Source organism: Macaca nemestrina, chromosome 17 (genome assembly GCF_043159975.1).
Source record: "Macaca nemestrina isolate mMacNem1 chromosome 17, mMacNem.hap1, whole genome shotgun sequence".
NCBI classification, from domain to species: domain Eukaryota; kingdom Metazoa; phylum Chordata; class Mammalia; order Primates; family Cercopithecidae; genus Macaca; species Macaca nemestrina.
In genome coordinates this window covers 65,007,921-65,024,549 of record NC_092141.1, presented here as the reverse complement: position 1 = coordinate 65,024,549, position 16,629 = coordinate 65,007,921, and the positions used below count along the sequence as shown (strand labels likewise).

At 47.7% G+C, this 16,629-nt stretch overlaps 1 protein-coding gene and 1 non-coding gene across 2 annotated transcripts; one reads left to right on the top strand and one right to left on the bottom strand.

Moving 5' to 3' along the window:
* Nucleotides 1–3,475: 3,475 nt before the first annotated feature.
* Nucleotides 3,476–8,424, top strand: LOC105472157 (keratin 35). Its single transcript, XM_071083123.1, has 7 exons — nt 3,476–4,000; nt 5,150–5,232; nt 5,428–5,584; nt 6,320–6,481; nt 6,772–6,897; nt 7,398–7,618; nt 7,938–8,424. Exons 1-7 carry the CDS (start codon nt 3,530–3,532, stop codon nt 8,083–8,085), a joined length of 1,368 nt encoding a protein of 455 aa, XP_070939224.1. The 5' UTR covers nt 3,476–3,529; the 3' UTR covers nt 8,086–8,424.
* A 7,937-nt stretch (nt 8,425–16,361) lies between these two features.
* Nucleotides 16,362–16,552, bottom strand: LOC112425004 (U2 spliceosomal RNA). Its single transcript, XR_003015974.2, has one exon. It is a non-coding gene; the product is annotated as a U2 spliceosomal RNA (small nuclear RNA).
* Between the last annotated feature and the right edge of the window lie 77 nt (nt 16,553–16,629).

The window sequence follows — 16,629 nt, the reverse complement described above, 5'->3', positions numbered from 1 at the left end:
GCACCTGGCTTTGGGCAGGGGAGGCAGTCAGCATGGTTCTCTCATCTGCCCTGCCCCTTGCCCCTCACTGCTCCACTCATGCTCTGGGGCCTAAGGTCTGCACCCCTGCCTCTGGCCTGAGGCTGGAGTCTGTGCGGAAACAGACAGGGGTCCTCTGTGCGGAAACAGGCAGGAGTCCAGGAATGGACTGAGTCTCCGGGAAACCGCTGAGCTGCCTTGTCACTGTGGATGGACCACACAGGGCGTGACCTGACAAGTAATCACATCATCAGCATCTTGCATTGTACAGTGCTTTCCCTTTTTATGATCACTCTGCAGTTTACAGGGCACACTCATAGCCTCATCTGATGCACACGGTCAGCCCTGTGTGGCTGTGAGCTCTTTATTTATGCATCCTTGCCTGGCTTTTAATTACATTGTCCAGAGCACCTGTATCAGTTAGAAAACACCTCCTATCTCAACCTCACACACACCCTTAACTGAGTTGCAATTGAAATCACTGACCGATGTGCAAACCAGAATTCAACAGTGTTGTGGCGGTAGATGGCGACTGGTCTAAAGTCACACAGCATGTGGCTGACTTAGGAGCCTTCTCAGGTCTTTGGGCTCCTATTTCATTGATATCAAGAGAGAAATAGTAGAAAACATTCAATAAAATTTCCCCAGAGTGAATATGATGTTTTATTTCAAGGTGGTCTGGTTTTTCTGATCTTTTTTGTACTTTCCAGATACGCTGACTGTCTTTCTCATTTACACATATACATCAATTAATCAGTGAAGAGATAACAATGGAACATGGCATACACCGCCAATCCAATCTTAAGGCTCAGGCCTATCTAGGAAGCAGCAGGGGTGGCAGAAGCGGCTGGAACAAAGACTGGATAACAGGCACAGTTCCCAAGGAGCTCACGCCCAGCTGTGGAGACACCTTGCCCCCACATTCCCAGCAACTGCACTGGGATAGCAGGAGCAAGTGTGGGCAGGGTTTCAGGTTTTGGGGAAGATGAGAAATCATTGAGGGCTGGGATGATCAGGAAAGGTTTTAGGGCAGATTTGGATTTGATGGGCAGAAAAAGGAGGAAGGAGGGCAAAAAGTATTTTAGGGCTATATTTAGTGTATCCATGGAATGATCTGGGACAACCTGGACCACATCTGAGCAGAGTGCAAAGATCCTGTCAGGAAAGTCACTAGGAATGTGCTAAACAATGTTAGTTCTTGCTGATAAGGGGTTCTAGATAATTATTTCATTTAAGAAAAGAATGCTAAAAAGGAACAGAAATAGACCAGACCAATTTACAAAGTACCTTAAAACAGCTTGAAAAATATTACATATATGTTTTATAAAGTTATCTAAAAATCTTATCAAGAATTTTTTAGCCACACCTTTAGCACTAAATTGGCTTGTGGGATCCGTCTCCCTTGGGCGGAATGGCTCTTGGCCCAGAAAACACTTCGTTCTTGGCCAAAGGGGCTGATTAGTCTGGACAGGTGCTGCTCACCTACACAGACATGCCTGATCCCCTTCCATCTCTGAGTCTCAGTTTCCTCATTTATAAAAGTAGGAATAGTAGAGCGGGCGCGGTGGCTCACGCCTGTAATCCCAGCACCTTGGGAGGCTGAGGCAGGCGGTTCACAAGGTCAGGAGACTGAGACCACCCTGGCTAACACGGTGAAACCCCGTCTCTACTAAAAATACAAAAAAAAAAAAAAAAAAAAAATTATCTGGGCGTGGTGGCGGGTGCCTGTAGTCCCAGCTACTCGGGAGGCTGAGGCAGGAGAATGGCGTCAACCTGGGAGGTGGCGCTTGCAGTGAGCCGAGATCGTGCCACTGCACTCCAGCCTGGGCAACAGAGTGAGACTCTGTCTCAAGAAAAAAAAAAGTAGGAATGGTAAGACTGACTGTGTTTTCCTTTCCCTGCTCCCTACTCTCTTTTGTTTCCTTCCATTCTTTCTTTCCTTTCTTAACACAATTCACCATGGGAAAATCAATTCATTAATTAATTCATTCATAGACATCTAGAAGCCCAGCACTGTGCTTAACACTACAGAGATTTCAAAAAAAGTACAAGGTCAATCCTTGCCCCCATGCTTATAGTCTCCCTGGGAAAATAGGGCTGAAACACAAGACAATCAGATGTCAGTTAATTGGAGGCCAGGAAATCCACAACAGTCATGGCCTTGGGCACTCAGAGCTGGAAGGGCACAGCAGGGCTGGAGCAGGGCCCAGGCTCCAGAAGGAAGGCCTGACCAGGACTGGGCCCTTAGAGGCAGTGGGGTGGGCCTGTGGTTTGGAGCTGGAAGCCCTGGGCTTTAGCCTCACTGGGAAGCCTGTGTGGACCTTGGTTAAGCCATTTTCCACTTTGACCATTGGCTGCTTCTGCAGGAGTCAGCACCTTTCTATCCACGACTGTGTTGCACAGCGTGTGTGGGGTCTTAAAGAAGATAGCATGCCTTGAACAGTTGTACAGATGCTTGTTCAGCTGTGATCTGGGACAGGCTCCTGCAACAGTCCGAGCCTCCTCTATTTAATGGGCTATTGGTGATGCCAATCTCACGAGGTTGTGTGAGAACTGAATAAGAGAATGCATAGAGACAGACTAGCATAGGGGCTGGTGGCTACTAAATGCTCAGTGAATGATAGTTGCTACCATCAGCCAGGTTATTGATAGGGCTGTGTGAAAAGAGCTCCAATTCAGGCAGCCAGAAGGAAGAGCTTCTCCATTTCTCAACCAGGACTGGGGAAGACACACCCTTCTAGATATCATCATGGGCAGGTGTCCAATTAACTGACCTCTAGGCATTGTGGCTGGAAGTTAGGCTCTATAACCTGGGCAGACTTCCTGGCAAGGGAAAGAGTAGGGAAGTGTCCATCAGGGCTCTGCAGTATCTAAGGTGACGAGCTACCCCATTTTGCCCAGGACTGAGGGTTCCCTGGCATATGGAACTTTTGGAACTAAAGCCAGAAAATGCCTGAGGAAACCAAGAAAATTGGTCACCCTAGTCATATTTTCTGGGCCAATTCAAGAGCCTTCTGTGTCTCCCTGGCCGCAAGACCCCTGCCTTCCTGCAACAACCAAGTTTACTCTTCCATCTCCTGGGAGCACCCGGAGACCTCCTCTACTCCCTCGGGCCCATAAAAGAAGTCAAAGCCGGAGAAAGTCAAGACGGTGGCTGAACTCCCACGCCTGCTTAATGCGGAGGCTGAGGTCTGGGCTCAGATGACAGGTCCCTTTGAAGAACTGATGGGGACTTGGTCTTGCCAGTGATGTGGGGTGGTGGAGGTGAGTCTTGACATAGCAACGGGGCTCCCATTTTATGAGGCTGGTAAATTTTCACAGGAAACTAAATAACAGGTTAATGAGGGGTTTTAAAAGAAAGTGGTGTTAACTTTAATGGGGAGAAAACACTTTGTAAAGGCCAACCAACGCCCACTGGGGCAGAGATATAAATCTGGGGTAAGGAGCTGCTTCTCTGCTTTGGGGTGTCTGGTCTCAGAGACCTATCAATTGCATCTGAGTTGCAGGGGCCATGGCTTCCAAATGCCTCAAGGCGGGCTTCTCTTCTGGGTCTCTCAAGAGCCCAGGAGGGGCCAGTGGGGGCTCCACTCGTGTGTCTGCAATGTACTCCAGCAGCTCTTGCAAGCTCCCGAGTCTGTCCCGTGGGGCCAGAAGTTTCTCTGCCTGCTCAGCGGGTCTGGGCAGAAGCAGCTACAGGGCTCCCAGTTGCCTCCCTACTCTCTGCCTCCCCGCCGGAGGCTTCACTACCAGCTACAGCGTGGGTGGGGGCTGGTTTGGGGAGGGCATCCTCACTGGCAATGAGAAGGAGACCATGCAATCCCTGAACGACCGCTTGGCCAGCTACCTGGAGAAGGTGCGTCAGCTGGAGCAGGACAATGCCAGCCTGGAGAGCCGCATCCGTGAGTGGTGTGAGCAGCAGGTCCCCTACATGTGCCCCGACTACCAGTCCTACTTCCGGACCATTGATGAACTCCAGAAGAAGGTAAGAGGTTCAGAGTGGCTTTGGATTCCCAGGAACTTGGTGTCACCAGTATTCATTGATAGTTCTGTTCCCACAGGACATGTTGGAAGTCACCAAGCATGTTCACCTCTGTGGCCTCATTTGCTCCTCCCAATAACCTTTTGTGGGAGGTATCATTAGCCCATTATACAGATGAGAACACTGAGGTTCAGGCTGGGTAAGTGAACCAGATGGCAGTTACTGGAGCCAGAGCTTGAACATCGGGTCTATGAATGAACTTTGTGACCTTTGGTACTATTGCCCACCCCTCTGAGTCTTCATTTCCTCTTTTATTTAAAGTCAGGAGATTGGGTTTGATGTATTTAGTACAGTTCAGGCTTCCCATAAGTAACTCAGGGATGAAAATGCCTGCCAGAGAAGTTTCCTTCTTGCCAAGGGCCCATATCTGCTTCTTGCCTGGCCCAAAGTTACAGCTGGCTCCCGTGAGGGACCATTTATGACCACAGAATCCTGGAATACATTGTTGGCAATGAACTTCCCTGGGCCCTGAGTAGGCCTGGGAGACAGGGAGTTAGGAAGAAGCTTCGTTTCATCATGCCAGGCCTTTCCTGTTGCATTTTCTTTCTTTTTTTTTTTTTTTTTTGAGACTGAGTCTCGCTCTGCCGCCCAGGCTGGAGTGCAGTGGCCGGATCTCAGCTCACTGCAAGCTCCACCTCCCGGGTTTACGCCATTCTCCTGCCTCAGCCTCCCAAGTAGCTGGGACTACAGGCGCCTGCCACGTCGCCCGGCTAGTTTTTTGTATTTTTTAGTAGAGACGGGGTTTCACCGTGTTAGCCAGGATGGTCTCGATCTCCTGACCTCGTGATCCGCCCGCCTCGGCCTCCCAAAGTGCTGGGATTACAGGCTTGAGCCACCGCGCCCAGCTCCTGTTGCATTTTCATGCAGCTATCTAACCTGGGTCACAGGTCACAGACACACTGCATTGGAAGAAACCCTGGACTTTCCATAGTTGATCCCTAGAGGCTGCCCACAACCCTCCAATACCCATGGACTAGCACAGGTCGAGGATGGGTGACTTCCTCTCTCCAGAGGCAGCCCTTGTCAGCCTTAGGGAGCTCCAACAAATGAAATGTCCTTTCTTGCAATGAAATAACTTCTTTATATCCCCAGACCCTGTGCAGCAAGGCTGAGAATGCCAGGCTGGTGGTGGAGATTGACAATGCCAAATTGGCCGCAGATGACTTCAGGACCAAGTGAGTTGTCCTGCTTGTCCTGTGGTTGGGGGCCGCTAGAACTGGACACAGGTGATGCCTGGGCTCAGGGTTTTGGCTGTACTCTGTCCCCGAGGCATAAAAGCAAGACTCACAGCACCTGGCCAGTCTGAGGGCAGGCCTGATTTAGATGCAAAAAGGAAACGCGGATGCAGGTGCCCTGTTCTATGCCTGCAGGTATGAGACGGAGGTGTCCCTGCGGCAGCTGGTGGAGTCGGACATCAATGGCCTGCGCAGGATCCTGGATGACCTGACCCTGTGCAAGTCTGACCTGGAGGCCCAGGTGGAGTCCCTGAAGGAGGAGCTGCTCTGCCTGAAAAAGAATCATGAGGAGGTGAGCATGTGGGAGGAGATAAGCATGGTGGAGCAGGTGAGCCTGGGGGAGGAGGTGAACATGGGGAGGAGGTGAACATGGGGAGGAGGTGAGCATGGGGGGGAGGTGAGAATGGGAGGAGGTGAACATGAGGGTGCAGGTGTGCATGGGGAGGAAGAGGTGAGCACGGGGAGGAGGTGAGCCTGGGGAGGAGGAGGTGAGCATGGGGGGGAGGTGAATGTGAGAGAGCAGGTGTGCATGGGGAGGAGGAGGTGAGCATGGGGAGCAGGTGGGCATGTTGAGGAGGTAAGCATGGAGGAGAGGTGAACATGGAGAGGAGGTGAACATGGGGAGCAGGTGAGAATGGGGAATGGGTGAGCATGGGGAAGCAGGTGAGCATGGGGAGGAGGTGAGCATGGGGAGGAGGTGAGCATGGGGGAGAGGTGAGCATGGGGGAGAGATGAACGTGGGGAACAGGTGAGCATGGGGAGGAGGTAAACATAGGGGAGGAGGTGAGCATGGGGGAGAGGTGAACATGGGGAGGAGGTGAGCATGGGGAGGAGGTGAGCATGGGGGAGAGGTGAGCATGGGGGAGAGATGAACGTGGGGAACAGGTGAGCATGGGGAGGAGGTAAACATAGGGGAGGTGGTGAGCATGGGGGAGAGGTGAACATGGGGAGGAGGTGAACCTGAGGAGGAGGTGAGCTTGGGAGGCAGCCCTCTGGGAATTAGTACTGACCCTGGTCTGTGCCATAGGAAGTGAACTCACTGCGCTGCCAGCTTGGTGACCGGCTCAATGTTGAGGTGGACGCTGCCCCACCTGTTGACCTGAACCGAGTTCTGGATGAGATGAGGTGCCAGTACGAAACCCTCGTGGAGAATAACCGCCGGGATGCCGAAGACTGGTTTGACACCCAGGTAGGTAAAAACAGTCTGTGCAACAGGGGTACATGGTGGCTCACACGGAGGTGACCCTGGGGCTCTGAATCAAGAAACCTAACTTTGAGTCTCATCTCTGTTTTGACCTTGTTGTGCCACTTGGGCAGGTTGCTGTCCTCTGAGCAACAATGTCCTCCAGTATAAAATAAATGAGTGGGACTAGGGGATTGGGAAGGTCCTTCTTGGCTCATGATTCTAACTGGCCTCTGTAGCTCTCTGAAGCCAAGTCCCCAGTGTTGCTGACCAGGTCCTGTGTATGTATGTTTCAGACTGAGGAGCTGAACCAGCAGGTGGTTTCCAGCTCAGAGCAGGTGCAGTCCTGCCAGGCAGAGATCATCGAGCTGAGACGGACAGTCAACACCCTAGAGATTGAGCTGCAGGCCCAGCACAGCATGGTGAGTCCCAAGGCAGGGTGGAGCTGCCTCTGGACTAAGCCGGGGAGAACACAAGCTCCCCAGCTTCCATGCTTTGACCACACAGGCAGGCTCCAGGGGTCCATGTTCTTGAGCACCAGGGGTTCTCCATGCAGAAAAGACGGAATGAGGGACCAGCCCCAATCATGAATCCCCTAGTGGTAAAAGACAAGAGACCTGTAGCAACTGACATGTCCAGGCAGTAGGTCCCATATTTGTGTAAGCAGATACATCTTCTGAGTAATTATCAGTTACTCAGAGATGACACTAACAGGGAGATACTCTCTAGAGCAAAGAAGCCACAGGTGCTAATTAGCTCATCTCAAGTGAGATGTCTGATTGTGGTTCATCCTAGCTCAAACCCTGATTCTCCGAGCCTCTGTTCTTGGATTCTGAGGCCTCACTGAGACCCAGTTGAATCCTCCTTGCTCCTTCTCTGACCTCTAGCCTTTTTCCTCCCTATACAACCCTTGCCCTCACAGAGAGATGCTTTGGAATCCACCCTGGCAGAGACGGAGGCCCGCTATAGCTCCCAACTGGCCCAGATGCAGTGCATGATTACCAACGTGGAGACCCAGCTGGCCGAGATCCGGGCTGACCTGGAGCGGCAGAACCAGGAGTACCAGGTGCTGCTGGACGTCCGGGCCCGGCTAGAGTGTGAGATCAACACATACCGGGGCCTGCTGGAGAGTGAGGACAGCAAGTGAGTATCACTGCATGTGCTCTAGTCTTCTCACTGCAACCTACCAAGTTCTGGGAAGACAGCGTGGTGCCTAGAAAGAGCCTGGCATCCGGAGTCTGGAGTCCTGGTCTCTTAGTTCTGGTCTTGCTGCAAACTCATCACGTGACTCCAGCAAGCCCCCCCTTTCCTCTCAGGGCCTGTTTCCCTTTTGGTAAAACAAGGGGGCAGGATCAGGTGATTTTTAAGGTGCTTCCCAGTTTGCATAGTCTAGGATCTACGTTGAGTTACTGCAAACAGCAACTGGAAAATCATAGTAATCTGACTGTTTTCTTTTTTCTAGGCTCCCCTGTAACTCATGTGCACCTGACTACTCACCCTCCAAGTCATGCCTTCCCTGTCTTCCTGCGGCCTCCTGCGGTCCTAGTGCAGCCCGCCTAACCTGCAGCCCTCGCCCCATTTGTGTGCCCTGCCCAGGGGGCCGGTTCTGAGAGTGGGTGACCCAGAAGGGCATAGCCATCGTCTCTAGGGCTTGAACTTGGCCTCTACCCAACCTTAACCCTTGTAGCCCAATCCCCTCTCTTCATGCAGAGCCCAGGCCCAGGGTCTGGCCCTGAAAAGGCTCACTGCAAATACGTGCCTTAGTTTCTCAGAGCCTGTCACAAAGGCTGGCTGATCCCAAAGGTCTCAACTCCTCATCATTTCAATGGTGTCTCCGTTCTCAGGCTGCCTCCTGGGTCAGCTTTTCCTTCTGGGTGCTGTTACAGTGGCTTCTGAAATGCAGTAGAGGGCTTTTGTTGGCAGAACAATAAAGTGCATTTGCTAAGGCCCCTGATGCCTAACTTGCACCATTCTGGTGGTGTTGGCTTTTGTCTCTGCTGTGTTCAGGGGGTGACTGTTGGGCAGACTCATGGGAGAGGTGTGACCAAGTATGACCCTTTGGATGACAGGGTCACTGTGCACCTGTTTGGGGTGGGTAGAGGCCTACAGTGAGAGCTTTTGCTTGGCTTCCCCAATGAAGACCTTTCTCCACAATTCCAGTGTGGTGCCAGGTGTTTCCAGACCTCTCTGTAATCCCTCTTAGTATACGTGGTCACCTGGGGATCCCAGAGTGGGATGGACAGAACTGAGATGGAAACTGAGATCAGCATAGTGGGGAGGGTTTTAGGCCACTTTATCAGCCTTTTGTCTGTGGTCCCTGTAAGACCGGTGACAGGGTGTCTCCCTCCCAGGGTACTTTTAGGGGTGCATTTACATCAGCCCCCTTCCATTGCAGCCCTTTCATGCAGCCCTCCAAGTTCAGCAACCCCCTTAACAACCCACAGCCCGTCGTAAGCAGGAGATGGAGAGTGCACTCGCCTTCAGGGCTTCCATCCTGAATGCTAAGGCTCTGTCCTTAGGAGGCTCATGCATGTGCTCCTGTGCTCTTGGCGTCTGGCGAGGTGTACAACGAGCCCTCCTCAGACGGGTGTGAGAGCTCCCAGCAGCTTGACCCAAAGGCTCTCATCTGTGTCCAGAATGTCGTCCCCAAACAGGCAAGGCAAATAGCAAGTTCCATTAATCCCAGTGGGAAAGGGAGAAGGGCCAAGACCAAAGTTTCTAAACTAAAAACGAAGATGTGCGTTCCCAGTTGGCATGTGCTCCTCATAAGATGCTGAGAGTACCTGCTAAGGAGCTTCAGTGATGTTAAGAGAGCTGTAGCCGTGTCCAAGGGGAGAGCAGGTGGCTGGAAGATGCTGACCAAGGCAAGCCGGAGACCCTCGTTCCTTAAGGACATCTGATATAGTTCATTCTGATTTGAACACAGAATCCTCTCCTTTCTAGCCCCCTGCAAAGAGGGCCTGGGCCTTTGGTTGCTCCCAGCCACACCTTACTCCTGGCATCTGGTACCACATCCATGTTGGTCTTTTTGGAATTCCTTGGCTAATTTTGGTGAGGCTTAGGCACCTGAAAGGGGTGGTCACCTGAGGATCATTCACTTAATTCAACGAACCCTTACAAAGCATCCCCCTGTGCCAGGAGGTGTGTTAGCTACCAGGGGAGGACTGGTCTGTGTGGGAGGGGGCCTTGAGATGGGACAGGATGATGCTCACTTGCCACTTTTTTTCTTTTCTATCTCAGTGGTGTCAGGAGACGGGCTGAAGGGGACCTTGACATTAGTGCAATAAACATGGGCTCCGAATGTGGATTCAGATGGACCTGGGTTCAAATCCCCACCCACCACTAACTACATGTGGGAGTTTTAGCAGGTCATTGTCCATTTCTGAGCCTCAGTAAAATAGAGAACATGACACTGATGCTGTGAAGTGAGACCGAGAATGTTTTGCCCAGCACATGCAGGGCATTTGAAGATGGGTCATCACTACCGACTCTCTCTTCCAGCTGGATGGCTGGATCGCTGCGAGGCCGGCCATCCACATTTCCCTGGCCAGGGTTTCATTTCTGACGTGTCCTTCCCAGTAAACCAAGCCAGCTACAGTGAATATGCAGTTACATGCTTCATTATCTAATTCCAACTCTAAGCAAAGTCAGCGGGGAGCCTTACGGCCAGCAGCACGTGGATGCTGTCTGGAGTACATGGGCTCCAGTTAACTCTGCTGTGTATAGGCCACGCTGTTCTTTATGGCGTTCTCTGTGGCACACATCCTTTCCAAACCCATCCTAGCTTCCTCCAAGATGTAGCCAACTAAATCATGTGTAATCCTACTTCTAATTATTATTTACTTCATTTGCTTGTGCTTTTAATTATAACGCTGTTTCCATTCAACCACAAGTTCTCAACCTTGCCTGTACATTGGAATGACCTGGAGGGCTTTAAAAAATACCAATGTCTGCTCTGAGCCCCAGAAATTCTGCTCTACCTGGTCTGGGATATGACTTGGTACTGGGATTTTTGAAAGCTCTCTGGGCGATTTGAACATGCAGCCAGGGTTGAGAGGTCATTTGTCTGGTGGAGGACCTTTTGGCAACACAGTTGGGAGTGCAGGGGGCTCAGGGCAGCTCTGACATAGACCCTAGCACCACCAGGTCTAGTCCCTATTATGCTTTTGACTTTCTCAGTTCTGCCATTTATCTCTCTTTCAATTTCAAATTTTTGAACTAAATTTTAAATTTGTTATATTTTTTTCCCAAAAAGTTATTTTTTTTCTTCTCTGTTTGTTCCTGTTTTATAACATTCAGTTCTTGTTTCAAGGCTATAACTGCTATATGGATATACATCTCTCCCACTCTGAGATTATTTAAAAAAAATATATATATATAGTTTTGGATTCTGCATTGTTTCTGTTTTCTTCAATTTCCTTTTTTACTGTTTTGTTTGTTTGCTTGTTTTACTTTGTCTTTAATATCGGAAACTTCCTTCAAGTATCTGGTCATCCTTTTGTTTATATTTTATGACGAGACACTAAAAAGCTGATAGAAGGTGCTATGTGGACGGGCAGGTTGGCAAACTGGCTTTTTGCATGGTACAACCACCTCAGTTCAGTTTCTGTAAGTCTTTTCTCTGGAGTTTTTTTTTTTTTTTCCCCCAAAGAAGGAGCCTCTGGTTTTCTGCGGGGGAATGAATGGAGGGAGACGGTGCTGGGCCAGGCTGTGACATTCGTCCTATCTGCTTTTGTTCAAACAGGCCCTTCCTCCTGGATTCTTTGCATCCCTTTCTCTTCTCTTCCTAAACCTGTTTTCCTGATAGTTTGCTCTGGCCCCAGAGAGGTTGGGGTACTGTGGAAAGTCTTCGAATCAGCCAGACCTGGGTCTGAGAACTGACAGTGCCCCACTTTCTCTGTGGCTAACTTTCCCAGACCCTACTTCTCCATCTGCACGACACACCCCAGATCTGGCATACTGCCTGGAACTGTGGTCTTCTGTGACTTTGGATGCTGCTGCTACTACCTTTATCAGTCCGCTGTTATAAGAAACCCGGTCCTTACTTCACAACGGAAAACTCTGCTCATGCAGGCATTTGGGACCTCACCTCACAGTGACAACCTCTCATCATCATCCTGGAGCCCCTGCTCTTGGCTCCTATCTCTCTCCTCCTCATTCCTTCCTTCCAGGATTGTCCTGTGAACTTCAAATCCTTCTCTCCTTTCTCCCTGTGATGTCTTACCAGCCAAATCGAGGCATTGGGGTCCCACCTTTTAACCCAAGATCTTCTTAATGTAGTTTTCTAAGTAAAGACAGTTATTTTTTTCCTGCAAGATGAATTCTGGTGACAGCTGTTAAAATATATGCAGGCACACTTCGATTTATTGAGTTTCAATTTATTGTACTTCCCAGATATTGTGTTTTTTTAAACAAATTAAAGTTTTGTGGCAATCCTGATTCCAGCAAGTCTATTGGTGCTAATTTTTCCAACAGCATGTGCTTATATGTCTCTGTGTCACATTTTGGTAATTCTCACAATACAAATTTTTTTCTTTTCCTTTTTTCTTTTTTTTGAGACACAGTCTCGCTCTGTCTGCCCAGGCTGGAGTGCAATGGCGCGATCTCGGCTTGTTGCAACCTCTGCCTCCCGGGTTCAAGCGATTCTTGTGCCTCAACTTCCCAAGTAGCTGGGATTACAGGCACACGATGCCTGGCTAATTTTTGTAATTTTAGTAGAGATGGGGTTTCATCATGTTGGCCAGGCTGGTCTCAAACTCCTGACTTCAAGTGATCCCCCTGCCTCAGCCTCCCAAAGTGCTGGGAATACAGGTGTGAGCCTCCGTGGCTGGCCAAACTTTTTCCATTATCATATGTGTTATGGTGATCTGTGATGAGTAATCTTTGATGTTACTGTTGTAATTGTTCTGGGAAACCCCAAACCATGCCCAGATAAGATGGGGAACTTAATAGATAAATGTTGCCTGTGTTCCGATGGCTCCACCAACCGGCCATTCCCCCATCTCTCTCCCTATTTTGGGTCTACCTATTTTCTGAGACACAGCAATATTGAAATTAGGCCAGTTGATAACCCTATCACGGTTTCTAAGAGTTCAAGTGAAAGGAAAAGGTGCAGGTCTCTCCTTTTAAATAAAAAGCTAGAAATGATGAAGTTTAGTGGGGAAGCAGCTTTCATAGCTAGACAGGAGGAGTCTGCCTTCAAAGGATAGGCTGACTCTTTTGCTAGGAGCTAATGCAGTTGATGACTTCAAGTGGGAAGTCAATGCTCATTCATCATTCCGAATACCCTAGGGCACTTAAGAATGATGCTAAAACTATTCTGCCTGTTCACTACAAATGGAATGACAAAGCCTGGATAACAGTGCATCTGTTTATAACATGGTTTCTTGAATACTTTAAGCCCACTGTTGAGACCTACTGCTTAGAATAAAAGATTCCTTTCAAAATATTACTGCTCATTGACAATGCATTTTGATCACCCAAGAGCCCTGATGGAGCTGTCCAAGCAGATTAATGTTTTTGTGCTTGCCAACACAACATCCATTCTACAGCCCATGGATCAAAAAGTAATTTTGATTTTCAAGTCTTATTACCTAAGAAATATATTTCATAAGGCTATAGTTGCCATAGAGAGTGATTCTTCTGATGGATCTGGGCAAAGTAAATTGAAAACCTTCTGAAGAGGATTCAGTATTCTAAATGTCAATATTTGTGATTCAAGGGAGGAGGTCAAAATATTGACATTAACAGGAGTTTAGAAGAAGTTGATTTCAACCCTTAGGGATGATGTTGAGGGGCTTCAGCAGAGGAAGTAACTATAGATGTGTTGGAAACAGCAAGAGAATTGAAATTAGAATTGGAGCCTGAAGATGTGACTGAATTGCTGCCATGTTATGGCAAAACGAACAGATGAGGAGTTGCTTCTTTTTCATGAATAAAGAAAGTGGTTTCTTGAGATGGAAACTACTCCTGGTGAAGATGCTGTGAACATCACTGAAATGGCAATAAAGGATTTGGAATACTACATCAATTTAGTTAATAAGGTAGTGGCAGGATTTGAAAGAACTGACCCCAGTTTTGAAAGAAGTTCTACTGTTAAAATGCTATCAAACAGCATCACATGCTACAGGGAAATCTTTTGTGAAAGGAAGAGTCAATTGATGCAGCAAACTTCACTGACGTCTCATTTTAAGAAATTGCCACAGCCATCCTAACTTCCAGCAATTACCACCCTGATCAGTCCTCAGCCATCAACATTGAGGCAAGACCTTTCACCAGCAAAAAGATTACAACTTGCTGAAGGCTCAGATGATCATTTGCATTTTTAGCAATAAAGTATTTTTAAATTAAGTTATATACATTGTTTTTAGACATAATGCTATTATACCCTTAATAGACTACAGTATAGTGTAAATATAACATTTATATGCACAGAAAAACCAAAAAGTTTGTGTGACTCACTTTATGGTGACATTTGCTTTATTCTGGTGGTCTAGAACTGAACCTGCACTATCTCTGAGGTATGCCTGTATCTTCCTCTATCTCAGTGGGTCTCCAAACCACCAGGAGGACATGCTAAACACAGATTGCTGCACCTTAGCCCCAGCCTCAGAGTTTCTGATTCAGCCTGTCTGGGATAAGCCTGAAAAACTGCATTTCTTTTCTTTTTTTTTTCTAATTTTACTTTAAGTTCTGGGATACATTTGCAGAATGTGCAGGTTTATTGCATAGGTATACATGTGCTATGGTGGTTTGCTGCACCCATCAACCCATCATCTAGGTTTCAAGCCCCGCATGCATTAGGTATTTGTCCTAGTGCTTTCCCTCCCCTTGCACCCCATCCCCTGACAGGCCCTGATGTGTGATGTTCCCCTCCCTGTATCCATGTGTTCTCATTGTTCAACTCCCACTTATGAATGAGAACATGTGGTGTTTGGTTTTCTGTTCCTGTGTTAGTGTGCTAAGAATGATGGTTTCCAGCTTTATCCATGTCCCTGCAAAGGACATGAGCTCATTTTTTTCATGGCTGCATAGTATTTCATGGTGTATATGTGCCACATTTTCTTTATCCAGTCTATCATTGATGGGCATTTGGGTTGGTTCCAAGTCTTTGCTATTATGAATAGTGCTGCAATAAACATGTGTGTGCATGTGTCTTTATAGTAGAAAGATTTATAATCCTTTGGGTATATACCCAGTAATTGGATTGCTGGGTCAAATGGTATTCCTGGTTTTAGATTACTGAGGAATCGCCATGCTGTCTTCCACAGTGGTTGAACTAATTTACACTCCCACCAACAGTGTAAAAGTTTTCCTATTTCTCCACAGCCTTGCCAGCATCTGTTGTTACCAGACTTCTTAATGATCACCATTGTAACTGGCATGATATGGTATCTCATTGTGGTTTTGATTTGCATTTCTCTAATGACCAGTTATGATGAGCTTTCTTTCATATGTTTGTTGGTAACATAAATGTCTTCTTTTGAGAAGTGCCTGTTCATATCCTTTGCCCACTTTTTGATGGGGTTGTTTGCTCTTTTCTTGTAAATTTGTTTAAGCTCCTTGTAGATTCTGGATATTAGACCTTTGTCAGATGGGTAGATTGCAAAAATTTTCTCCAATTCTGTAGGTTGCCTGCTGACTCTGATAGTAGTTTCTTTTGTAGTGCAGAAGCTCTTTAGTTTAATTAGATCCCCTTTGCCAACTTCGGTTTTTGTTGCAATTGCTTTTGGTGTTTTATTCATGAAGTCTTTGCCCATGCTTATGTCTTGAATGGTATTACCTAAGCTTTCTTCTAGGGTGAAAACTCGCATTTCTAACATGTTCCTGAGTCAGGTTGATGCTGCTGGTCTATGAACTACAGTTTGAGAACCACTGATAACACCTTATTATAATAATTATAGTTTTTGGGTGAGAGGATTAAATGGGCAAATTAATGCCAAGTACTCAGCACCATACCTGGTATTCGTATACATTCCACAAGTGCTGGCTACGATTCTGAAGGGTGGCCTGATGAGTCTCATCCCTTGTAGTTGGTATTGCAATCACACCTCCTTCCATCTCATGCTATAATCTTCTCTAAACAGGTAATCCAGACAAGGTACTGGAATTTATAGTTGTCACAGAGAATCGAATTGTGAGAGTATTCAATGTGACCTTTCAATTGGCATGAGGAAACTGAGGTCTGAAGAGACAAAATGACTTTCCCAAGGCCACATGGCAAGTCAGAGGCAGCGTCTCTATGCTCTCCTTTTCTTATGTAATGAATGGGCTGGGTGGCATTTTCCCTTTCCCGTTCTTGTACTGACATTTCTGGGAATATGTGAAACATAAGGCAAGTACTTATACCCCGAAATTATATCAGGAAGATTACTGAATAAAAAAGTGGCTATATAGCACACACATACTAAATGTGAAGCTCACAGGTTTTGCAGCCAGGACTGAAAAACCACTGCTGTAGCCTGTTGCCTTCTTAAGTGAATGCCCAAGGCTTCTATAGTTGGGCACATCTGCTCCCTGTCTCCTGGCTTACCTCATTCCAGGGCTACAGAACGTCCTTTCCCAAGGGAGCAGATTCATACTGTTTCCAAGGTCTGAGATCCTGAAGTGAGCCTTCCCCATCCGCCACAAGAGAAAGTAAAAGTAGAACCTGTTGTAACTATTCTATCTCGGTTTGTTCAACAAACAATTATTGAGCACTTGACAACTGTGTATAAGGTGCAGTGATAATTGAGTGGATGGTCCAGAGGGGGTCAAGATAGAGCAGCTGCCACCTGGAGATGTTCATGATATGGACTTTTCCAAGAGAAAGGGTCCAACTGGAAAGTTGTACCTGATTCTTAGGCTTCTGTTTGGATTTTTTTTTTTTTTTTTTTTTTTGCTTTTGAAGGGGTGCAGCATTCCTGGAGGTACTGCAATACCAGGTTAATGTGTAGAGTGAACAGCGCAAGCTCCTATTCCATCTCCCTGCTCCAAAAATCCATGTAATATGCTGTCCTCGGATAGAGGACGTATCAGATATTAAAATGATAAGAACAGATACCACACTTGATCTTAGCCAAAAGGCTGAGAAGTGATGCTGCCTGTGTCTTGAGTTCATTCTCTCCCTACTGATATTATTTTCCTCCCCTTGGCAGGAAGATGATGCCTGTTAG